The sequence below is a fragment of the Sprattus sprattus genome (genome assembly GCF_963457725.1).
Source record: "Sprattus sprattus genome assembly, chromosome: 18".
NCBI classification, from domain to species: Eukaryota; Metazoa; Chordata; class Actinopteri; order Clupeiformes; family Clupeidae; genus Sprattus; species Sprattus sprattus.
In genome coordinates, this window is record NC_137916.1 from 9,574,960 (window position 1) to 9,600,780 (window position 25,821).

General features: G+C 43.4%; 1 protein-coding gene across 1 annotated transcript in view; it reads left to right on the plus strand.

Moving 5' to 3' along the window:
- The window catches only part of kcnj19a (potassium inwardly rectifying channel subfamily J member 19a), a gene marked incomplete at both ends in the record, with an annotated part of 21,834 nt that extends 2,186 nt beyond the window's left edge, over positions 1-19,648 (plus strand). The window contains 2 exons of the mRNA XM_080856730.1: positions 11,757-11,973; positions 18,975-19,648. Of these exons, the coding sequence (XP_080712856.1) occupies positions 11,757-11,973; positions 18,975-19,648 (891 nt within the window). The remainder of the gene's footprint in view (positions 1-11,756; positions 11,974-18,974) is intronic.
- Positions 19,649-25,821: the final 6,173 nt, after the last annotated feature.

The window sequence follows — 25,821 nt, forward strand, 5'->3', positions numbered from 1 at the left end:
CCCTTTCAGTCTAATATTGTGCTCTTCGATTGCGTCGTCAATTCTGAGCACAGCAGGACAAAAGAATGACATATTTCTCCAGTGGCAGCACCAACATTAGAGCGTTAAATAACGCTAGGATTACCTCAGGGAAGAGGCGACAGCTGAAATTTGCTGTAAATTTGCTAACCCTCAGTGAAATGGCTTCATGGCAGATGTAACTAGAATGCGTTTCGTGAACGAACTGCGAGAGTGTGCTTGCTCTGTTGCGGCCATCAAGCACAAGCAACTGCAGTGGCCGAGTGCGCATATGTTGTTGAGGGGCCTCACAGACTGATATCTGAGAACAAAATCTGTATAGTACTGTGTTTTCTGTGTTCAGTACAACGTTGAATGCAGGTTGTAGGATGAATCTGCCAGCCTTCCAGTGTAACCATCTGCAGTGACACTGAATACACCTTTTTGTTTTCAACCAATATATTTTAGCAAGCAACCAAGCTCAACCATTATATTTTGGCTCCACTGACGTTTAGACATATGAGGGTATCTTTGTTGTTCTGTTTTTGTTTGTTTGTTTGCTTGTTTATTGTGAAAGGGTCTAGTGTGTTACATTTAGCTTGGAGAAGTCTTAAAATAGGCTCCAAGTGACATTATCTCTTATGGGATGTAATTATTTCTCCAAAGGTCTTGTTAATCAATGAGTCTAGATTTTGAAAATTCAAATGATGTGATGGCACAATACAACTACTATGCCTAGCTGGCCTTAGAGTTAAATCAACCACATATCCTCCATATGAAATGCTGTGAAATCTCATAACCAACAGATTTAGCTAGACGGATAGTTTTGACAGTTGAAAGTGGTGTCAATGATAATAACAATTGCCCAAATAGACTATGCTATTCAAACCAGTCACATATTTATTTATTTTTTGCTTGATTAATGTTGTGCGTAGCCTGTCCTAGTATAGTCCATATGCAATGAGTTTACTAGCTAGGTATCGATGCTTCAAATTTGGTTACATTACTCAGACTGTTATACTTTTCTTCCTCATCTGACACGTGAAATTACCACGACAAAAACAAAACACACAAAGATGATTGAAAGCTACAATTATTTCTAGAAGGACAAGCTTAAGTATCGTAACGGTATTAATTATTGAAAGGCATGTGTTAACGGGCAAACGTAGGCGTTGTCATGTAAACCCGTTATTTAAACTGAGGATCTCCATTGTTAATCCAGCTAGTTTAGCATAATTGATAAGATCCAATGGTATCTAATGCTACCTAGCTAGGTATGCAAACTGTCGGTATCGTTAACTCCACAATGTCATGTCACTTGCAGTAATCTGAGAATGGCATGTTAGTAGTACATTTAATATCAGTACAGTGTTTAATTACCGCTGATACTTACATGTACGGTCTTCTGCCACCGCCTCCGCTGTAGCCACCTCTTGTATCTCGAACAGAAATAAAGTGTCTTGTTCGCTCACGAAATGTAACTGTGTTTTTGCAAAGCATCTGCCCCAACTTTCTTTTCCCGACATTGACATTTATGTTGTACATAATCCATCCCCATAAACCGGAGATTACAAGTGTACAGAAACTCTTCTGAGCAAGCAAGAGTGCCAATATTGGCTAACGAGTTGTAGCCAAGCCCTGGGTGAAGGCTAAATAGCGTGCTAGCTATTATCAATAGCTGTAATTGGGAGGGGATACGTTTTGTCTGTTGAAAGCTGACCTTTAGACAGAATCTCATTCCATCTCATCACAAGACGTTTTAATTCAATTCCTTGTTGTTTTCAACCAATGGCTGCAGCAGGGTGTGTGTGGCTAGACTGCTGACAGTCAATATGCTAATAAGAGCATTTCGCACCTCTGTCAGTGGGAGGTGAGAATGCTAAACACATCGGCCCCCCTCCCCTCGCAGGTTCCTTCCCGGGAAATTCCGTCAGTATGCGGCAGACAGATATTTCGGGGGAATGTCCGCGATCAGCCAGGAATGGTGATCATTCGCGGCTGTATCACAGCGTATACGGGCCCGATAATCTTGCTTTTCGTTCTGTTAACAGAGCAAGCACACTCTCGCAGTTCGTTCACGAAACGCCATCTAGTTGTATATCTAGGTTGTCACATTCAACAGCACAACATATCCCCTAGCATTTTGAACTTTCTTTGAGTTGTGACCGTAGGTTATGACCGTAATGTGTTTGCATCAGACACAAATATGGCGGTGCTTAAAAGACAGTGGTGCAAGCCAGTTTAATGAGCTTATTATGATGTCATAATGCCTCAAAGTTCTGCCATGCAAGTCTATGGGGGAAAAAAGGGGATGAAAAAGAGGAATAAAAAAGGAGTGGCAAGGAGTACCGCCACGAAAAGTCATAGCAGGTTGCACCGGATCGGGCCGGACGTTTCGGTGTTTGAACGGCGTCTCTATCTCAATCGGGCGAGGCGTAGTTAGCTGCAAGAAAAACGGGGAGAATAAAGAAAGAAAACTTATGAAGAACAATACTGTGCTTCCCTTCGGGCAAGCACACTAATTACGTGATAAATTAATATACCAACACAACTTTGATTAATTCAAGTCTATATTGTCTATAACTATGATGTTTTACTTGATCAGTTTTCTTGTTCATTCAGTGACCTTAACTTCAAAAAGCTCACTATATAAGCTATACCTTATTAAGCTGTATTCAGCGCGTAACCTCTGGTTTAGGTCGCTGATTTATTAAGCTTTATTCAGCGCGTAATCTCTGGTTTAGGTCGCTGGTTTATTTAGCTGTATTCAGCGCGTAACCTCTGGTTTAGCTGTATTCAGCGCGTAACCTCTGGTTTAGCTGTATTCAGCGAGTAACCTCTGATTTAGCTGTATTCAGGGTGCAACCTCTGGATTACGTCTGTATTCAGTTAGTAACCTCTGGATTAGGTTTTAAAAATGACGCTTGTTGTTGTCTTCCACTCACATTGTGTTTAACTAATAAGCATCAACCATCACTGCAACCCCACTCAGCAGTTTCAGGGCTGCACAGAAGTATCTACCCCAGAGTAGGTATTCCTCCTACAGAGGTAGTTCCTGCAGTGGAAAGGTGTTGGTCCCCCTCAAACGGCCCGCAAATGTCCTGCAGTGGAAAAGCATCTCATATCAAACACTTCCCCAATGATGTCGTTGTAGCTTTGAGGTTGGACAGCAGAGCATTTGAGACTGTAGGCTCATGTGCTGTGCCACAGACAGCTTCAAGCACAGGTTTCTTACCTTTTTCTTACCTCTGCACTGGTAAAGTGAAGAGCGGCGATCAGACGTGCACACGTCACTGTGCATTCACAGCGTCCGGCCCCACTCAGACCCGCTCAAGCAGATCGCCACACCGAGAGACCCATTCAGAACTAATTTATTAATATGTCAGGACACACTGATCATTTAACAGCCGCCAGCCAGTGGGTTACTGACTTAATGAGAATGTGTTTGGGCATACGATGGGCCAGGTTCAAGAGGAACCACCTTTGAAGGCTCAAAAGATGACTTAATGAGGAGGGAGAGTGAATGGATGATACAGGGATCGGTGTATTAGTGCAAGCAACTTGCTAAGAGTGATTGGAGAGTGAGTGAGGCGGAAACAAATGTGTTGGGAGTCAGAAGGAAAGCAAATTAGTGTGCCGTTTGTCCTGGCAACCACTGCAGGAACACTCTCATGGGCAATCCTGTACAATTTTATTCTTTATCTGCTCTCTGTCTGTCTCTGTCTGTCTGTCTCTCTCTCTCTCTCTATCTCTCTCTCTCTCTCTCTCTCAGTGTCTCTATATTTCTCTATATCCTTCTTTCTCTATCTTTCTTTTTCTCCCCACAACCCACTCTGTGGTCTCCCTGGTATTTTCTGCGCTGCTCGGGGGATTTAGGAACAAATGCTCCACTTCTTATCTGAAAAGATTTCCCTCACTGACACAATAAATGTGTAAACGGATCATAAATACAAAAATAACTCTGACCGCTCCTGGAAATAACGGGTTCAGTACCATCCTCCATGACTCACATTCAGCTTACATAAACCAACAATACTGAATCGGAGAGATATCGATGAGGGTCGTTTTTTTTTTTTTTTACCAAGATAAAACAAAGCAAGACGGCAACAGAGGGAAAGCTAAATCTGTTTGATGACTAGCAGTACGGTGAGGAAGTGTTGCAGAAGTGTGTGGTAAATAACTCCCTGAGCTCTAAGTAGCTGCTCAGTGGGTATTTGTAAAGGCAGAGCAGCCATTTGAAAAGCAGTGTGTGTTTGTAGTGATAGTAAGCTGATGCACAAGTTAGAATTCCCCCGAAGGGAAATGCTATCTTTCTATCTCTCACTTTCTCTCTGTCTCTATCTATTTCTGTCTCTCTCCAGCGCATACATTTACACAACCACACACTTCTTCCCAAACACCCAGCCCCATGCTCACCTTAGTGTGCATTTACACAAAACAAACAGCAGGGGCACTGTTGTTTCATTCCCCCTTCTTCAACCTCCCAGCTTATTCCATCCCCTGTTACCCATGGTTTCTGATTACCACTGTCTTATGTTCTCCACTGTAGTGTTACGTCTCATTTTATACAGAGATGATGAGGAACGCCCACGTCAGGCATAGCAGAAGTAGCCCTGGTGTGGAGGGGTTCCCACTACCTCTAATGATCCTCAGGCACTGGCAGAGCGGCAAATGTGTGTGTGTGTGTGTGTGTGTGTGTGTGTGTGTGTGTGTGTGTGTGTGTGTGTGTGTGTGTATGTGTGTGGGAGAGAGAAAGAGATCTCACTTTTTTCTTTGTTTCAGCTAGGGTTTTCCCCTTCTAAGCTGCAGTATCTAATACAGAAAAGGTGCTGGACTTTACAGTCTTGCATAAGTGTCTACTTAATCAAATAACTTTGTGTGTGTGTGTGTGTGTGTGTTTGTTTCTGGGGTTGGGGTACACATGTATTTGTTAATATTTGCATGGATGTGTGTCTGTGTGCATGTGTGTAGAGGGACGCGTGTTTGTGTATTCATGACTAACATTTATTTGTTCAGCAGGTGCTATTTCTACGTATGCACTCACGTGTGTGTTTGTGTATCAACGGCACATATGAATGCCATATATTTAGACAGCTGCTCACTCAGCTGAACGAGTGACTGGATCAGAGGCAGTGCCTGGCACGCGTCCCTGTCTCTATTAATTACACACAATCAGCTGTTCATTCCGTGTCCGCCTCCACTGTGCCATCTTGTCATTGTTGCGTTGTCGTGTTGTCGTGTTGTCGTGTTGTCGTGTTGTCTTGTCAGTGTCCCGTGCATCTAAATGGCGGGGCCAGGCGTCAGGGCACTCAACTTGTTGCGAGCGTTTGTAGGGAGCGGGTAGAGCACAGAGGATAGGAAGGTGGTGGAAATGAGTGGTGGGTGGGAATGAGTGGGCTGCTATCTGTTTGAGTTTGAGAAAGAGAGAGAGAGAGAGAGAGAGAGACGTGGGAGTGCCACACAAACACACACAGACAGATACCCTTGTGTACACACACACACACACACACACACACACACACACACACACACACATACGCACAGACAGGCTAAGGCATGGTGCAGATAGAGAAAACACATATACACACACACACACACACGCACACACACACACACACACACACACACACACACACACACACACACACATTCACTCAGCCTGTCTTTGTTCTGATTCAAAGAGCACTCAGACAGTCAACCCTGAGAGCATATATAAAGAAGGGAGTTGAAAGCAACAAGGGTGAAAACAAAATTAAACATGCTTCCATTGTTGATGGAGCAAAAAGAAGATGCTTTTTTCTAAAAGAACATTATTGGAGCAGCTTTGTTTGCACATTTGGGTGTGTGTGTGTGTGTGTGTGTGTGAATGTGTGTGTGTGTATGTGTCTGCAGAAGGCTGCTTCAGCCGCTAGCACAAGGCCATTGATTTCCATTTCTTTTCTAATAAAGGGAGCAATGCAATTATAAAAGGGGGTTGCAGGCTGTAGTGTGTGTCGGGAGGCACTTGAGAGCTTCTGGAGGATCAGGTGTGGTAGCCTTGCAAACATTGATCCAGAAGTTTCTGATGATGCACTGGATGTCTGAGGAGCTAATGCCTTCAACCCTTCAGCAGCCTGAGATAGGAGAGAGCGGAGAACCTGCTTGCACACACACACACACACACACACACACACACACACACACACACTTAGACACACACACAGGGGACTTAAATCCACAGACTCAGTTTGTGGGCTTTGCTATGATAATCAAATCCATAGACCTGTAGAGACCCTTATTAGCCGTGGGAAGGAGACTGCAGCCATGCATAAGAAGCAGAGATCGACCTGCTGCTCCTGCCTCTTAGGACTAGCTACGGGTATCTAGTGTGGCCAGAAGAACACATTGGCTGCACAAATGATGATGGAGGCTCACCTTGAATTGTTTAACATTGGCCTATGTACGGGTTGCGGGTTGCAGGTTGCAGTTTGTGTGCCTGTGCTTACGTGCTGGCTGTGTTTGTTTATACCCGACAGTAACAGGCCCTGAGTGATGGTATAAATTGAGTTAATTCATTCTAATTGGCTGATGATGAGGGCCAGGCTCCCGATTTACTTACAGATGGCTGGGAGCTGTGTGTGAAAGTGTGTGTATGTGTGTGTGAATGTGTGTGTCTGTGTGAGTGTGTGTGTGTGTGTGTGTGTGTGTGTGTGTGTGTGTGTGTGTGTGTGTGTGTGTGTGAGAGAGAGAGAGAGCGAGAGAGAGAGGATCGAAAGAGATGAAGTATACATGCATATATTTAATTAATATACACATACCAAAGTGAAAGGGAAAAAGACAAGGATTGAGGCTTGCTTTTTTTCCTTCTGTTTTTTTCTCCATCTCTCTTCCTTTAAGCTCTTAAACTCTTAAAGTGGAAGAAAGGAATTGGTGCATGAGAGACGGAGTGAGTAAGACACACAGAAAAAAAAGTATGTTCACAGTGTAGCATTTTATGTTTTATTACCAAAGGCATCCATAAAGACGACCTAACCTGAAAGCTGAAGCTCTTGGCTGTGAGGCAGTAGAGCACAGCACAGCACAGCAGAGCTGATGTACACATTAATGTAGCCACGTGTAACATAACCCCTGGGAGTGTAAAAGTGGTTAGCCCCCAAGAGATGTCATGTTTCATGTCCATTGCATGGGTAGTCACCCTTCCTGCAGCTCTCACAAGCAGACTGGACAAGCCCGTGCTTTAGTGATGAACACCAACGAGTAGGCTACTGTATGTTGCTGTTAGTGAGTGTCGGCGAAAGGTGTTTTTATGAGGATGGCTGAGGGTGAGATAGTGGGAGGGTGAAATGAATGGTGATATCTTGCTGGGCTTACTGGTCAGGTTGCGAGAGGTGCAATCTCTTTTCTGCTCAAGTAGCCTTTTGTCCTTGAATTTAATTATGATGAGATCATTCTGTCTTCAACCTCGTTGTCATTCCTATCTCATTGCTGGGTCATTCCTATCTCTTTCTTTCATTCTTTTTTTCTTTCTTTCTTTCTTTCTGATGATCGATAGAGTCCTCTCAAATCAGGCGGTGCGGGTAAAAATGACTTGGATGATCAAGAGGCTCTTTAGCTCGCGATCAATTTCATTTAGTGGCTGTTATCGCCGCTGCCTGTTGTAATCTGGATCCCACAGTGCAAGCTTAAGGCCAGGCTCGGTCAAACACACACACGTAGACACACACACTCACACATACATGCATTCTCTCTCTCTCTCTCTCTCTCTGACTCACACACGCAGTAGACATGGTAACGTGTGTGTGTGTGTGTGTGTGTGTGTGTGTGTGTGTGTGTGTGTGTGTGTGTGTGTGTCTGTGTGTGTGTGTGTGTGTGTCACTGCCTGCTTTCTAGACATTTCCTGACCAGTTTCATGTCGTCAAGTATCACTCCAGGTTCTGAGTCAATCCAATTAGCCTCATCAAAAGCCTGGGCCTGGGATACAATTTGTACCATTCGTGCAGCTCCACTGAAGGTGTCCGTCTCAACTCAGAGACCAGTCATTCATCATTAGAGAGGAGAAGAGGGGTGGTGAAGCAGGATCAAAGGAGAAATATGTAAGGCATTCAGCTAGCCTCAAATCATTTGCTTGCTATAGCTTAATTCACTTGTTTAGGCAAGTATTACATTTGAAGGTTACTCACACAGTTGCGTAATAATACACCCATTCAACCAGTTACACATTCATTAATGCTCTCTCTCTTTCTCTCACTCACCCACTCATTCACTCACTCACTCTCTCTCTCCTCCTCATGACATTCTCTCTTATAGAGAGACAAATTGGTGTTCTTACAAATATTGTGCTGTAGTAGGATATAATTATTGCTGAAAGGTTTGACAGAGGGCTGCAGAAGAGACAGAGACCCAAGCTAGGGGCGAGGCTAGACACGAGATTTCTCCTCATAAATTGCTAAGGATGCGTTCTTTTTCACCAAAGGACACAGTTTCACCCAATGTCTTTTTACTGATAGAATTTCATTAATAATTAAACTGCAACCCCAATCAAATCAGAAAAAAACAATAAGAAAGCATACAAATGGAACTTATGGTTCTTATTTCTTCCTCTAATGAGCTCTCTTGTCAATCTCTTTCCATATCTTACATTGTCTTGCATAACGTTTAGCTCACATTACAGACCCATTACAGATATCACAGCACTGTGACTCACGTCATATGGGAGTCAACACTCCCGGGAGGGAACACTGGTACATAAGCAATGACCTGTACCTTATTGTTGACATATTTCCACAACCTTGTGGATAGGACACAAACTAAGACTGAAGTCTGTACCTTATTGTTGAAATGTTTCCACAACCTTGTGGATAGGACACAAACTAATGTCTGAAGTAAGAGAGAGGATAGTCCGCATATATCACCTAAGAGCCTTGTCTGGTAGTATGTCAGTCAAATGGGAAAATTGCCAGCATGATTCAAGTGTATCCAGTTGTATCTTTCCCTTACCCCGTACCCCACCTACCGCACACCAAGGTGGGGAGTGAGCAGTCAACGGACACCCTTGCCTTAACCACAGATCTCTGTAACAACTGCAATCTAAACTACACTTCCCAAAAAGCCAGACTCGTGAGAATGGCAGTCATGAAGCATACTGCAACTGTAGTGATGGTCAACATTACAGTGTCTTTTTATAGCTAAACACACGAGAGATACAGCCTGCAGCTAACCGACCATATCTCATCAGCTCAGTTTGGCAGTGAAAGTAGTTGGAAGGCAATGTCGGGCTATAGATGGCCCATTTTCTTCCACTCTCTTCCTTTCGTCTCATTTCAAGAAATCCAGCAAAACAACAACAATCAGCTGCTTCAAACATGCTTAGGAAAAAGACATGTACCATGTACAGAAGCCTTTGCTTCCTATACTAGCGAGACAAGTGTTGCTGCAGGCGCTTCTGTGAAGAAGATTTGTGTGTCAGCATGTGGAATGCTATAATCTGCTTTTTTTAATGCTGAGCAAAGTCTACTGGGAAGCGCACTGAAATGGTGACATCCCCCAGAGCCACCAACAGATCACACACACACACACACACACACACACACACACACACACACACACACACACACACACACACACACACACACACACACACACACACACACACACACACACACACACACAAACACACACACACTGAACACACACACACACACACACACACACACACACACACACACACACACACACACACACACACACACACACACAGACACACACACACACACACACACACACACACATGTGGAATTACCTCAGAGAGCCTCACAGAACAGACAGGAATAGTGTTAACTCAAAGACATTTTTCTAGAAAAATCGTCCAGCTCCATTGATGGCTCTGCAGTTGGCTTTCAGTACGGCACAACAGTCACAAACGGATTCTGCTAAAGAAGCTTATTACTGCTGTTATAGTGTGTGTGTGTGTGTGTGTGTGTGTGTGATAGAGAGAGTTTCTGTGTGTGTGTGTGTGTGTGTGTGTCTGTGTGTGTGTGTGTGTGTGTGTGTGTGTGTTTGTGTGTGTGTGTGTGTGTTTTCCCTGAGAGACGAAGAGATATGTAGGCATTTACCTCTTCAGTTTGCAGCTGATCCATGACCTTTACCACTTATCATGTAAATATGAGCTGATCTCAGCACTCCCAATAGCTGTAGTTCACTGCATCACCGAGCTGCAAACACAAGCTGCTCCCTGAAACATGAGTGAGAGGGTGAACAGAAGAGAGGAGGGAAATGGGAGTTTGCCAGTGGCGTCTGGTATTGCTATTGTGCTATTGTGCCTCTGTGTGGGTGAGGGTTGTGCATGAGAGCTGGGAGGTTTGAGGTTTTTAGGTGAGAGGTGTACATGAATGTGTGTGAGTGTTTGTGTGTGTGTGTGTGTGTGTGTGTGTGTGTGTGTGTGTGTGTGTGTGTGTGTGTGTGTGTGTGTGTGTGTGTAGGGGGAGTTTATAAATAACACTTCATGGGAAAAAAGCTTTTGATTGCGCATCTGTGGCAAATTAGTTGAGTTTGATGTGCCTCGCTAGCGTGGGAGTCTGCAATTATTAGCGTCCACTAGGCGCTATTGTCGAGAAGGCTGTCATAAATAATCTGGAATGCAGTGAGCGCTGGTAATTTACGCAATCCATAATCTAATGGGAGGTAAACTGGTGTGCAGCCACAACGCCGCGCATCCATGCTGTCAGATCCTATAGGAAGTGAGGTTTAATCATGTGTGCGAAAACTAAGTATTTGTGTGTGTGCATGTGAGTGTTTGTGTGTGTGTGTGTGTGTGTGTGTGTGTGTGTGTGTGTGTGTGTGTGTGTGTGAATATTTTATATGTGTAAAACATTTGCGTGACCATGTGAAGAATATTCTTAGAAATGGCACTCTGCATTTTTTTTCATATATTTGTGTCTGTTTGAATGAGTGGTTCTTATTTAGCGTAGTGCCTACTCTTAAAAGAACAGCTAAGGCATAAAAGCGAGAGCACCAAAGGAAAATAACAAGCAGTGAGGGGAGAGGGAGGTGAAAAAAGAGCTGTGCAGGGGCTCCTTTCCAGCTAGCCATTAAATGTTTCCACCTCAGTGTTCAGCGAGTGTGGCAGGTCCTGTCTAAACACTGGCCATTTCAGACACTTGCTTTTCTTCTCACACAAAATCACACACAACACACACACACACACACACAAACACACACACACACACACACTTACACGCACACACACACACGCACATAAACACACACGCACACACACACACACACACACACACACACACACACTAATACACACACACACTAATACACACACACACACACAAAGTATTCACACACACACACACACACATACACACAAATACTAGACAGTGACCTAAGGCCTGTGTTCACTAGATTCTCCCTTGGGAACTTATGTATATTCATAGTGGTTATGCAGTTATGACCTGCAGGGTGTGTTACGCCTCACTGCACTGACCCTGGCCCTGTGACCACTGTGCCACTCACAGGTCATTATGATATGACCTGACCTCAGATCATTGGTCCCAAAGCTGTGCATAAGCAGATCTTAAGACTCTCAAGCTCCAGAGGGAAATTGCAGAGAAAGGTTTTTACTTCTGCATTATCTGTGTGTCTGTGTACTTAGCCGGGCAAGCATTTTTGTTATTTACTGAACTCTCTTTCTCTCTTTTCCCCTGTTTCTCTCCTTCCCTTTCTTTCTTTCTGTCCTTCTCTCTTTCCTTTTCTCTTTCTCTCTGTCTCTCTAGTCTCGTCAGACCCCCGAGGGTGAGTTCTTACCGCTGGATCAGTGTGAGCTGGACGTGGGCTTCGGCACGGGCGCCGACCAGCTCTTCCTGGTCTCGCCGCTCACCATCTGCCACGAGATCAATCCCAAGAGCCCCTTCTTCGAGCTGTCGCAGCGCTCGCTCATGAATGAACAGTTTGAGATCGTGGTCATCCTGGAGGGCATCGTGGAGACCACAGGTATGGCTTCATGACAACCACCCCCTCCCCCCCCCCCCCCCAGAACCTCTACTGTCTTACCCCTCACATGATGCCTCTCTCCAGCCTCCGGCAATGCAGCTGGGGTCCATCCTCCTCAGTGCATCCAGTCCAGGATGTTCTTCATATCATGTACAGTACTGTCACTCTTTATGACACACACGATGATGCACCCACACTATCTCTACCACTCACTCTTTATTTATCTCTGTTTATTTATCTCTATTGATTTATAACTCAACACTTTGAGACACTCTCTCAGAGATAGCGTCTCTTCCTTCTCCCTTTGTGCTCCCTTTCCTCAATTTACCCCCCCCTCCTCTGTCATTCAACCCTCTCTAACTCTCTCCGTTCCTCTCCAAATCTCTCCCTTCCTCTCCTCCCCTCAGTGCTCTGTTTGTCAGGTAGAGGAGAAGAGAGTGGAGCCAGAGTGGGGACTTAGAGGCTGTTTAAACGAAGCCTAGGGTCACCGAATCGGGTTCATTTTCCACACAAATCGAATCTTTTAATTTCGTAAGGAAGGTGCCTGGTAACGAGAGATTTGCGTAAAAACTGACTCATCAGGATTGTGATGAACCGACTGTAGTACATCCCCACGCCTGTGGATGGCGCTTTAGCGCTGCTACAGACAACTGAAAAAACGTGAAAAATGTAGAAGAAAAGACTAAACAGCACACGGTAAAGGAGCACAGCACACGGATAAACACATTACACAAGACATTCAAGCTCCAATTAGCAACATTACATTATGGTGGTTAATATAATCAGTGGTCAGACTAAAGGTTATGCAAAAATGAATTCTATTTTCTATTGATAAAAAAAGAGTTTGGAACAGTACAACATGACATGTCTGTCATCCCATTTCCCATGAGGCTTTGCTCCGACCATTTTACATCAATTTATGAATAAAAAAGCAAATTAAATCGCTGGCCAATTTATATTTGTGGTCATGAAAGTTATGTAACGTCTGAATAAAAAGAATTAGATCAAGATAGGAGGCTAATCAAAAATCAGTAGGCTGGATTAATGAGAGTGAGGTCGAGCCACACCATGAGTTAGATGTAAAGCGACAACAAGTGTTATATATATTGGTTGGAGATCGCATGTGGATCACGTGGGAAAATGACGTCATCAGGTTGCGTGAATCCGTGCATACGAACACCAGCCCCCGTAGCGATTCAAATCTACTCACTTTCTACCCCCGATTCGGATTATTGCGGATACCGTGTGCGGATAGAGAGTGTTCGTCTAAGAGGCTGTTTATATAAAGTCTAGTTTGTCTCGGTCAAGTTCAGAATACAGATAGCCCTATCATTTAGACGAACACTCTCTATCCGCACACGGTATCCGCAACAATCCGAATCGGGGGTAGAAAGTGAGTAGATTTGAATCGGTACGGGGGCTGGTGTTCGTCTGGACGGATTCACGCAACCTGATGACGTCATTGCCCCACGTTTACAACCAATATATATATCACTTGTTCTCCCTCCACATCTCACTCGTGGTGGGTCTCGAATTCACTCTCATTAAGGCGAGACACTACAGGTGAATAGGGTAAAAATCTTAAATAATAGGTATCACCATGAAACTTTCTCAGTTGATTAGTCATGTTTAGATGAGAAAAAAATGTATTACAAGTTTTTTGTATTTTGATGTTTGAATATGCAAATTAGGCGTTATCTCATAAAATATGCGCTAATTTGCATAATGTTTAAAAGACCATGTCTGATCATGGGATAAAGCCTGGTTAAAAAAATCCTTTTCCCTTTTGTTGGCATATTAGATGGGAAATAAATTACAGAGGGATTTATGGATATCTACTTTTGTTTTCCTGTAAATCAGAAAAGACTGTCAATAGCCTTAAAAAAATCGATTTTCGCCATGTTTTTGGGGATATAATGTTATATAATTCAGGCTAGGAATAATATATTTACAAATCCCTCTGTAAATGTCTTCATAATATAGTTGGGTACAAGACTGGAAAGTTTGGTGTATATAGGTTGAACTGAAGTGGAGTTATTATCCTTGGAGTATGACAAAAATCTCATTTTGAGAAAATCGCATTTAAAGATTCAGGAAGTGTCAAGACATACCACGTGATGCGTCTGAGCGAACCAATGAAATTGCGTCCTTAGGTTTAAACCCCCGTTTTTGCTAACATCATTGGTTACTGCTGGAAAGGAAATGTCCTTATTTGGATTAGATAACGTTGTGTGAGAGCTATAGCGCTTTCCAACGGTACCAAACATGTCAGGCATCAGAAAGCCGACATACTGCACGTAACGTTAGACTGCTAACTTTCCTGGAAACCTATGAGAATGCTGACGCCGCGAACAGATGTGAATATACACATTAATGTATAATTAGGACATTTTCTTTATGCTAGTATGAAAGATTACATGTTTAGGGAGTGAACTAGCTCAAAATCTCAAAATTGACCACTGGTGAAAAAACGATGTTTTTGCCTGCCGTGTCTCGCCTTTATCCAGCCTACTGATTTTTGTTTAACCTCCTATCTTGATCTATTTCTTTTTATTCAGATGTTAGATAACTTTCATGACCACAAATATAAATTGTCCAGCGATTTAATTAGCTTTTTCTATATATATTAATGTAGAATGGTCGGAGCAAAGCCTCATGGGAAATGATCAAGCTCAGCCTCTCAATAAAGCAAAGGCATTTAAACAACTCACAGACATCATGTTGCAATGTTCCAAACTCTTTATTATCAATAGAAAATAAAATTAATTTTCGCATAACCAATAGTCTGCTCTGACCACCGATTGTATTAACCACCATAGTGTATTACTGTGCAGATTAAATGTAGGCTATGCGGTTAGGCTAAACGTTGCTAATTGTAGTTTGTCTACTGGCTGCTTACCCGTGTCCTCCTGTCTTCCAACAGGCGTGGGGTATGTACTACAGTCAGTTCATCCCAAACGGGTGTGTTAGTCTTTACGCAAATCTCTCGTTACCAGGCTCCAACCTTACACAATTAAAAGATTCGTTAGGTGTGAAAAATGAACCAGATTCAGTTAATCTAGACTCCGTGTAAAGGGGGCCAAAGTGATAGGGCTATCTGTATTCTGAACTTTACGGACGCAGACAAACTAGACTTCGTATAAACAGCATCTTAGAGGTAGCGAGGGGGTGGAGTGATGTGGGGGGGGGGGGGGGGGCGAGTTGGGAGGAGGGCCCTGTCCACTGATTGAATTATGAGGGCTTCTTTATTACTGTGCGCCGCTTGCCGTGAGCCCAGTGCTATGCATAATAAGAACCCGCGGTTATGCGCGAGTCACTTTGATGTACGAGCGCCAGGCTTGCCGTGCAGGTCTCGTGTTTCGCTGATGCCGATACACTCTCTTTCTGTCAGCCTCTTGTTCTCTCTCTCTCTCTCCCTCTCTCTCTCCCGCCACTGACGAGATGGAACGATTGCAAGCGTGAAACGGGACAATGGAAAGTCTAGGACATTGACATGTGAAATAGCCTCAGGCACTTTTCCCCCTCTGTTTTTATTTATGACTGTTGATGTGTTTTATTACTCCTCTTCAATAAACACACACACACACACTCACACACACACACACACACACACACACACACACACACACACCCACACACACACACTCACACAAACACACACAGGACCACAAACGCAGTAATAAAGGAGTGCATTCCACTATCTCACTGTTTTCCTTGCTATCTCTTTAATTGAACCCATTGTTTTCAAGATCATTCCGTACTGATAGTTGTACATAGGGTCTTATGGTGGCTTGGCACATCCTTTTTGTTTTTTACTCTCCTCCTAAGATTCATCCGCTTCTTCTTTCCACATCTCTTTTTGATACGTTCTGTTCCCTCTGTTTTGTTATTTTCCTTTCTGGGTCACGCCTGGTGATCAAAAGCAGCACCAGTAGACGAGGTCTAGGAACTGTGACATCGTGATTTCTAAGTAGGTCTATGGCTCCCTGTTGTGCTTTGTTACCCTCCCTGAATTTACTGGCGCTGTTTTGTGTAGTGTGGTGACCTCTCTGTCACAAGTGCAAAATGCTGCACTGCACTGTGCTATAGTGTCATTAGTGTGTGTGTGTGTGTGTGTGTGTGTGTGTGTGTGTGTGTGTGTGTGTGTGTGTGTGTGACAACCCATAACTACTCACAACCAGGCCTAACCCCATAGTTACCTCTCCAACCCCCATCCCTGAGAGTAACCCAGAGGTCTGGTCTACCGAGCGCAGAGTGCTTATTGATTGACAGTCAGGGCAAAAGCAGCCATGTCAAGACAAGTGGTTTTATAAGCAATGGGGGTCAGCCAGACAAATTCCCACCATCATGGTTCCCTGCTGAGACACTAATGGGGTGGCCTTCTCTGTGACTGAGCATCAGGTCTCTGCATCACACGGTGACAACACCGTTATAGACATGAGAGAGTGAGAGGGTGAGAGAGCGAGATCCCTACACGCAGTTCCTCCAGCTTCTGTTGGAGCCTTCTGAAGGTCCTGTGAGAAGCAGTCAACTTAAACTAATACTGTGAATTTTGATAATGAACTACATTATGTAATATTTGAATATTCTGTACAAATAATGTCAATGATATCAGCTCATTCTCAGAATGACACAAATTTACCGGAAAATTACCAGAATATGTTCTCTTTTTTCAGAAATTCAGCAGCATTCATTTGATGTTTAATACTTGTGCTCAAGCACCTTCTGTAGCTAAATATCCTACACTCTATGCATGTTGCAGGTAGGCATTTGTATTACAGGGATATATGACCACACACTAAATTATGGTAAGTAGTGACATTAGTACAAATGCTATTGTTTATAATTGGTAGCTATTTCTAAAAACAATAAAAAATGGAAGTTGTAAACTGAAAAAATTTGTCAAATCCTCTGCGTCCTCCTGTCGGGTTGTTACTGAAGGGTTCACCCGGCCCACACTTCACTGTTCATGATGAATGTGGCCTGGTTCTGTGAATGATTTTATCACCAATGATGAACGGCTCAGGGTCAATAGTATGGATCACCGCAGTGATCCGAAAAATTGTCTTTAAGGCGCCTAATTAGGTGAAGAAATAGGTTTCCTAACCAGACAATGAAGCAGCCTCATGATGGCTATGGCTCGGTCTGTGTTACCCTTGCATTCAAACAGCTGGTAAACTGGTTTCAACAGCTCCCGGACCAGTGCTTAATTAGATGTGTGAGCTGACATTTAATTTAGCTCTGCACGTGGTCGGAGTTGAGCACAAAAAAGCCTGAGGCGATTGATCCCTGCAAGCCGCATCTGGTTGTTTTGTCACAGAGGAAGTGCATCATTCCTTCTGATTTTTACAAGTATTCCAGCAGATCAGGCTTTTTGACTGCTGCCCTTCTAAAGAGCCCTTGTTTTGTTCTCACATAAACTCATTATCAGACGGCGGAGCTATAGAAAGCTGCTCTCTCTTTCTCTCTATGTGTCTCTCTCGCTCTCTCTTTCTGATCTCTCTCTCACTCTCTATGTCTCTTTCTCTCTCTCTGTCTATGTATCTCTGTATCTCTCTCTCTCTCTCTCTCTCTTCTCTCTCCTGTTGTGGCTGAATAATGGTGCTGGCTTTTCCTCTTTCATGAGCTGTTGAATGTCTCCTGGTGTGAGTTACAGCAGGAGGAGTGCTTAAATCTCTTCTGTGAGGTGCTCACCGTGAGCCAGCCTCAGTGCTGTTCAAGTCCCTCAGGAAAAGAGCCAGCCAGAGGGAGAGAAACAGAGAGAATGATCAATAGAAGAAGCAGTGGATGAGAGAACGAGAACCAAGGGGGGAGAAGAATGAGTGATAGAAAGGGGGAGCAAAAGAGAAAGGCGTCCATGTTTTTCTTTGCAGCAGTAAATTATGTTGAGAACTCACGTCCGATAGGAAATAAGAAGGTATGTAGGTTTTCCTGCATTCAGTAAAGCACAATGGCTTTGAACGGAACCATTTTGATTATAACTTAGTCAACCTGATGCTGTTCTTCACAGTTTTTCTGTGCAGCTTCTCTCTCTCTCGGTTGTTTTGCCGCTCTCTTTTTCTTTAGCCCATCATTTCCTTTAAGCGTTTTCTTTCTCTCTTTTGTTTCTCTGTTTCTTCTTCAGTGTCGCCATCAGTCTGTCACTTTTCCTATGGCATTTCTCCCTCAACTCCTTCTCCCGTAATCTACTGATGACTTTGGCTCTCTGTCTCTGGCAGTGATTGTGTGTCTTGGCATTGCTATCCTAGAATTTGTGCTGCCTTCACAGTGGACTGGAAATGCTCGACTGGAAGTTGGGTTTTGTTTCAGTAAGGAACCTTGGTAATGATTGTTGGTCAGAATTGAAAGTTACTGGATGAGCTCTAAGCCCTCCTGGGGGAGGGGAGCTGAGCCTACAAGACTGTCTAGAGTCAAAGGCAGCAGAGCAAAAGAGCATCTTTCCCACTGGGTCTGGCTAAGGTTTCCGCACCTTCACTTTCGTGTAGGAGACTTATTCAAGTATTTCAGTTTAAATGAGATAATTTCCATTTAAAATGTTTTAATGTTTTGTGAGTGTGTGCTTATAGGTCACGTTAGCAAAGTTGAAGGTGTGCTAAACCAAGAAGAGGGTTCCGGTGCCTTGCATCGGACCGTAAACATAAATGTGAACACCTCTTTGCATCAGTGACATTGGACCAACAGTACAAACTGTTTATAAACATGTCTTAATTTTCCTTTCACTGTATACACTGGACATATCATAGTCAGTGGGACAACAGAAAACATCATAGTTTTTAGTGCCCAACCGATTAAACCACTCCAATTCTGACATCTTTTTCAAATGCAGCAACTTTTATTTTGTTACAGCAATTGACTTCAACCACTCTGCATGTCGAAAGACTTGATAAGACATCCAAATCAGTCATCCCCCATCACACGTATGTGACAGATGAAATTAAAAGTCCTTCTTTCTTTCCCTCCCTCCCTCTCTTTCTATCTATCTCTCTCTCTTTCTCTCTCAGGTATGACATGCCAGGCTCGGACATCCTACACGGAGGACGAGGTGCTGTGGGGTCACCGCTTCCTGCCAGTCATGTCCTTGGAGGAGGGTTTCTTCCGGGTCGACTACTCCCAGTTCCACTCCACCTTTGAGGTCAACACACCCGCATATAGTGTCAAGGAGTTTGGGGAGAAGTCTTCACTCTCATCGCCAACGGCAACACCACACCGCGACCGCGTCTTCTCAGTGGACTGCATGGAGGCAATGGAGGAGCGCAAGTGTCGGGGAGGAGGCGCGGGAGGAGGAGGAGGGTCGGCGTCAGCCCGGCTTCCTAGCAAGCTGCAGCGGATGAGCTCCTCGGGGAAGGAGGACCTCCAGAGAAAGGTGCTGCTGCTCAGCTCGCAGCCCGCCGAGAGGGCCTGCAGCACGGGTGACCTGCCACTCAAGCTCCAGCGCATGAGCTCGTCGCCGGGTCAGGACGACAGCGGCGGCGAGGGGCGGCTGCAGCTCAAGTCGCTCAAGGTGGCCTTCGAGCCCGTCATGACCCAGTCCACGGGCGACCTCCACCAACGCAGCCTGCTCCACACGCACACACACACCCACGCCCCCCTCCATACGCCCGTCAGAACTCCCACGCCGGGGCGCCCCGAGGACAACCTGCCAGCTAAACTGCGCCGCATGAACGCCGACCGCTAACCTTGAGCCCCGGGGGTGAAAGGTCACACAACTGAACTACTAACTGACCCAAAACAGATTTTGAGAGGATGTATACATATATTGTAATTAATGGACAATATGAATGGACTGATGAAGGAAGCATGATGATGAAATTGGTTGGGATCTTTTACCGATTTAGTTGTTTTTGTTTGTGTCTATCTTAATTTTGAAAAGATAAGAAAATGGAAAACAACTCTTAACTGGATTTACTGTGATTTCATTGAAACCTTGTCTGTTAGTGACAGAGTAAACACTGGCACTTCTGTGTCTCGCACATATAGACATACGTTTCAGCATCTGTGCTTGTATACTTATATTCCAACCACAAGCAGTCAAACAGCCCCCATGACATCTTGTTTTAAGCAGTTTAAAATGAATAAATTATATTTAAGATGACAGCAAACTGTTGTATAGTTTTCCTTCCTCTTCAAGCTCTGACATGATGTCTGCATAACATGCAGAAGGCACGAGTGTCATCTGTATGCAACAGGAGGGTTTTCATTTACCCCTCTGCAGTTGTCAACTACTGTTTAGCTCAAGCCTTGGTAAGATAGGCAAACAGTCCCTATAAGCATCACATGTGCAAAATGTCAGTCAGTATTTATAATAGCGAAGCAGAGTGCATGTTGTACACACAGACTGAATGAGTTGCATTTAGTTGGCCGGGGCGACCGCAATCATATTTCCCATTTCCACAGTTTGTTGCCTAGGACCATTTCTGTCAGTGAATGGGCTTCAATTTCTATTCCATTCCCTGTCATTAGGTGAACTGGTCAGGAGCCTTTCATTCCCTTTAGAGATGAGATGTGTTTCTTCACCACCCTGTCGAACAACTGAGTGATGAATGGGCCAGGCAGGGGTTGCGTGCTGTGATTGGCCCAGGGGCTACCAGTTGTCATGGCTGAAAGTGAGGGTTTGGAGAGGCCTGTGATTATCACAGGCAAGAAGCGCCATCAGGTCACAAAGAGAGCAAAGCGCGAACATGGGTGAAATCAAAGTGATCTTCACAAGTTATTTTATTCAACACGTATGCAGGAAAACACACCTGGCACACACAGAAGAAAAAAAAACACTCACACAGGTTTGCTAAACATGTACACCTACACACACACACGCACCAACCTGTTTCAGAGATGGTACATCATGCTGACGTAATTTACTTACAGCAAAAAAAGACAGAATGGGGTCCAAAGAACAGATCTATTAGTGACCAATTACTCTAGAGTAATTGATTTATCCTAGACAGTTATAGATTAGAACACTCAGTGCAACACCTGATCACTACAGCCTCTCTCTGTGGCAGGGAAGGAATCAGAGGAGGAGGAGGAGGAGGAAGAGGAGGAGGATGGGGGCCAAATCATTTACAGTTTTTCTCCGTTGCTAAAACTCAATTTTTCAAAGCATGCCTCGATTTCTCTGAACTCTAAACCCAAATCCCAAAACCACTCACACAAAATGCAAAACCCTTTATATCTCTTTCAAAATGCTACCTTGCTTTCAAAACACTATTATGTCACTGATACAGTTGACTGATACAGTCAACAAAAAAAAGAAAAATGTAAAATACTAAAAAAGTGTTTTACTGTCATAGTAGTGTTTCTTACCCATTCTCTCTTCTGAATGTCCGGAGAATCGGTGCAACTGAGAAGCGGCTTATGTTTGGTTGAACCCTCTGGACAGCCTTGCCAGCCTCCTGCATGGTCAAACCAAACCATGGCTCTCCGTCTTGCTCTTCCTCTTCATCATTTTCCTCCTCCTCCTCCTCTTACTCCCACTCCTCTGCCTCTCTGAGTGTGTTCCATGTCGACCACTTGAGCCCTTCGAGCCCCGACTTTCAGGGGTTAGGGGGCCACACTGACAAAATCAGCAGAATGCAGGGCACTGAAAATGCCCGTATCATACCCTGAATTCGGTCGATTTATGTAGGGTTATTTGATGGTCACTACTCGCCCTTAACGGCTACGTACGGAACAGGAGGAGCCAAAGCTAGCTTTTCATTTTATAACGATAACAATGGCGGACATGATGGTTAGCGGTGGCTAAGGTGGCAGAGGCTGTAGATCACCAGGCTACAGACCGTAAATGTAGTAATTAAACAACTGTACTGATATTAAATGTACTACTAACATGCCATTATCAAATTAAAGCCAGTGACATCAGTATTTTGGTTGATTTCACGATGTATAGGCTACCGACAGTTAGCATACCAAGCTCGGTAGCATTACCATTCGAATTGCATGGCAGATATGCTAAGCTATCGGGCTATTCCCCCACCCAGTGCCTGTGGCTAGTCCGAAAAAAGGTGCATCTAAATAAACGACAGATGGTTATGTCAGTCATTGGACAGTGTTAAACAACTGTACTGATATTAAATGTACTACTAACATTAAAGCCAGTGACATCAGTGTTTTGGTTGATTTCACGATGTATAGGCTACCGGCAGTTAGCATACCAAGTTAGGTAGCATTACCATTAGAATTGCATGGCAGTTATGCAAGATAGCTGGCTATTTAGTTTTCCCGGGAATCGCGAGCAGATTTGTGTCCGTCACTTCCACCAGGTGCTTCTATTTGATAAAGCACCCCCTGAGCGATGAGGAGTGCACTGTAGATGTCAGGGCCCTGTACTTCAGGTCCCTGTATTACAGGGGTTAGAGCAAAGTGTAGGGTTGGAACACACTCTCTGATCACCTCTCACTTCAATGTTGCCATAAATTGTTCTCCAAACTAGGAGCTAAAGTTTTGATTTTAAATTGCACAACTGCTTTGGAAATGGAAGTTTTGCCATTTGAATAGTAGTGTGTTCTGTCTGAAAGCAAGGAGGTTTTGGCATTGATAAACTGTGCAAAGTAGAGCGGATGGTGTTTAGTATTTTGTAGAATGTGTGGTTAACAAATTAAATCTGTGTCTAAAGCAGAGAATTGTGTGCTGTGTTTTGAAGAAAGTGCGGCTTATAATTGAAATAATAATAATACCTTTATTAGTGTGCTTGCCCTCCATGTCAAGTTTTCTTTCTTTATTCTCCCCGTTTTTCTTGCATCGAATCAGGCCTCGTCCGTTCGAGGTACAGACGCGGTTCAAACACCGAAACGTCTGGCCCGATCCGGTGCAACCTGCTATATCTTTTCGTGGCGGTACTCCTTGCCACTCCTTTTTTATTCCTCTTTTTCCATCACCTTTTTTTTCCATAGACTTGCATGGCAGAACTTTGAGGCATTATGACATCATAATAGGCTCATTAAACTGGCTTGCACCTGTGCTTCACTGAGCTTCACTGACACCTGCGCCAAATCCAAGGAACCTCTACTCTCTGTCCCTCTCAATTCACTGAGCTTCACTGACACTCTATGATCTCGCCAACATGCGATCTCTTGGTATAAGTAGCTCTCAAAAACCCCACTGCTCGTAACCTGTGTGAATGGTTTTCGATGGGACCAACAGCAGCATCATCTCGATTTACTGACATTTTCGGTATATAAACACATAATATCAATTGGTAACTGGTTTGTTGTGTCCTGTTTGTGTCTGATACTTTATAAACATTTATGTTTTACGTTAACTTATTACACTAGGCAGCAATATTGTGAAGTAGAGCTAGAAATGGCATTGCTAGCTCCCATTCTGTAGCTCACACCAGCAACTGCTCAATTTAAGACAAGAAAGGAGTTTGGTAAATTAGCTAGAAACTGTCAATGATAACTAGTTATTAGAATATATTAGCCAACGTTAAGTTGACTTCAAAGGGACAGTCGAGTGTTTAGGTTGTGTCAGCTAGCTTGGATAGCTAGCTAATCATTTTCGATTGTAGCTTCACGTTAGCCTCGGTAAACGTTTAGCTAGCTAACGTTAGCTAACTATGAGGTAGCATATCCTAGCTAAGTTATGCTAGCTAGCGATAGCTAGCTAGTTAACTCATTGCAGTATGGACTATAGGACAGGCTACGCACAACATTAATCAAGCAAAAAATAAATGAATATGTTACTGGTTTGAATAGCCTTGTCTATTTGGGCAATTCGTTAGCCTCAGTAAACGTTTAGCTAGCTAACGTTAGCTAACGGTGAGGTAGCATATCCTAGCTAATTTATACAAGCTATCGATAGCTAGCTAGTAAACTCATTGCAGTATGGACTATAGGACAGGCTACGCACAACATTAATCAAGCAAAACATAAATGAATATGTGACTGGTTTGAGCCTTGTCTATTTGGGCAATTGTTATTATCATTGTTACCACTTTCAACTGTCAAAACTATCCGTCTAGCTAAATCTGTTGGTGATGAGATTTCACAGCATTTCATGGAGGATATGTGGTTGATTTAACTCTAAGGCCAGCTAGGCATAGTAGTTGTATTGTGCAACACATCATTTGAATTTTCAAAATCCAGACGTGATATTCTTATATATTTCAATGACAATTCTGTTAATCAAGTATTGCCTTAAATTATTATTTACATTGATTTAATTGGAATTCAGCTGTTGGCATGAGATCTGTATCTTGGAGACTAATTGCATCCACAATTTAAGTACTGCAAGCTAGACTAGTAGACACAACACAGGAGATCCCTGGGCCTGAGAAGGGAAGGGAAGGAGTTTAATGTGGCTATAGCCTAATATGGAATTTTAAATGTGCCTAAAACTAGACTAAATTGTAATGAGTTTTCGAAAACTAGACTGAAACTAAGAAGGATAACTATGACTAAATGTGACTAAAACTAATATGCATTTTTGTTTTCAGACTGAATCTAAAATAGCTGCCAAAATGAACACTGAGATAGGGGGCCCCTTAATCTGCAATTCATGGTTGCTAGCTCTAATCAGATGTACTAACTAGGCTTATAAGAGAAGACTAACTTTTTATGCCAACGAACACCAATAACTAGAACTAATTTGACAGACTATAAACCAATGTGATACACGTGCTCTCTAGCTATACATTAAAAGTTGTGCTTACGTTAGGTACTAGACCTACAGTCTAACTCTAACTGCATTAAGTCTAACAAGCTATATCTTACAATAAACTTTAAGTAAAGCTGGCTACGTAACCGCATTCATTCCAATATTGTTGCAGAGATGTTTCCTTTTACCAAGATAACAATTTCAACAATTCAATTAGCTCAGAAAGTCAGTATAACGAAACTCTGGAACTATTCTGACCATGACACCTGAAATGTTTGTGCTTAGTAAATATGCAAGTTTCATAATACATCTGATTTCCACCATAGAGAGACAATAAATATATTTGCATTTGAAGCACAGACAAGATTTATTGTATCCGCAACCAATACAAAATCAAAACAAGCCCAAGTCTCCCTCAACAAATACCGCACAATTCAGGTGCACTCATTGATTAACACGACCTTTGGAGGAATAATTACACCCCATAAGAGATAATGTCACTTGGAGCCTATTTTAAGACTTCTCCAAGCTAAATGTAACACACTAGACCCTTTCACAATAAACAAGCAAACAAACAAACAAAAACAGAACAACAAAGATACCCTCATATGTATAAACGTCAGTGGAGCCAAAATATAATGGTTGAGCTTGGTTGCTTGCTAAAATATATTGTTTGAAAACAAAAAGGTGTATTCAGTGTCACTGCAGATTGTTACACTGGAAGGCTGGCAGATTCATCCTACAACCTGCATTCAACGTTGTACTGAACACAGAAAACACAGTACTATACAGATTTTGTTCTCAGATATCAGTCTGTGAGACCCCTCAACAACATATGCGCACTCGGCCACTGCAGTTGCTTGTGCTTGTGCTTGATGGCCGCAACAGAGCAAGCACACTCTCGCAGTTCGTTCACGAAACGCATTCTATTTTATAATGCGCTTTCCAGAGACCCAAAGTCGCAATCTGTGTCTAAAGCATAGAATTGTGCATATAGTTTAGCAGAATTGGTTTAGGGAGTTGGAACTTGGGTTAAGTGTTCAGAGAAACCGAGGCATGCTTTGAAAAATTGAGTTTTAGCAACGGAGAAAAACTGTAAACGCACAAGAGGGAAAATAAGAATATGTGTTCGAAACCCGACCCGAGCCCGAGTATAATTTCTAAATATTTGGCTGAACCCGACCAGTCCTGATGGGTTCCGTCGGGTTCCGACGGGCTCGGTCGGGTATCATCCTCTTATGTACACACACACAGAGA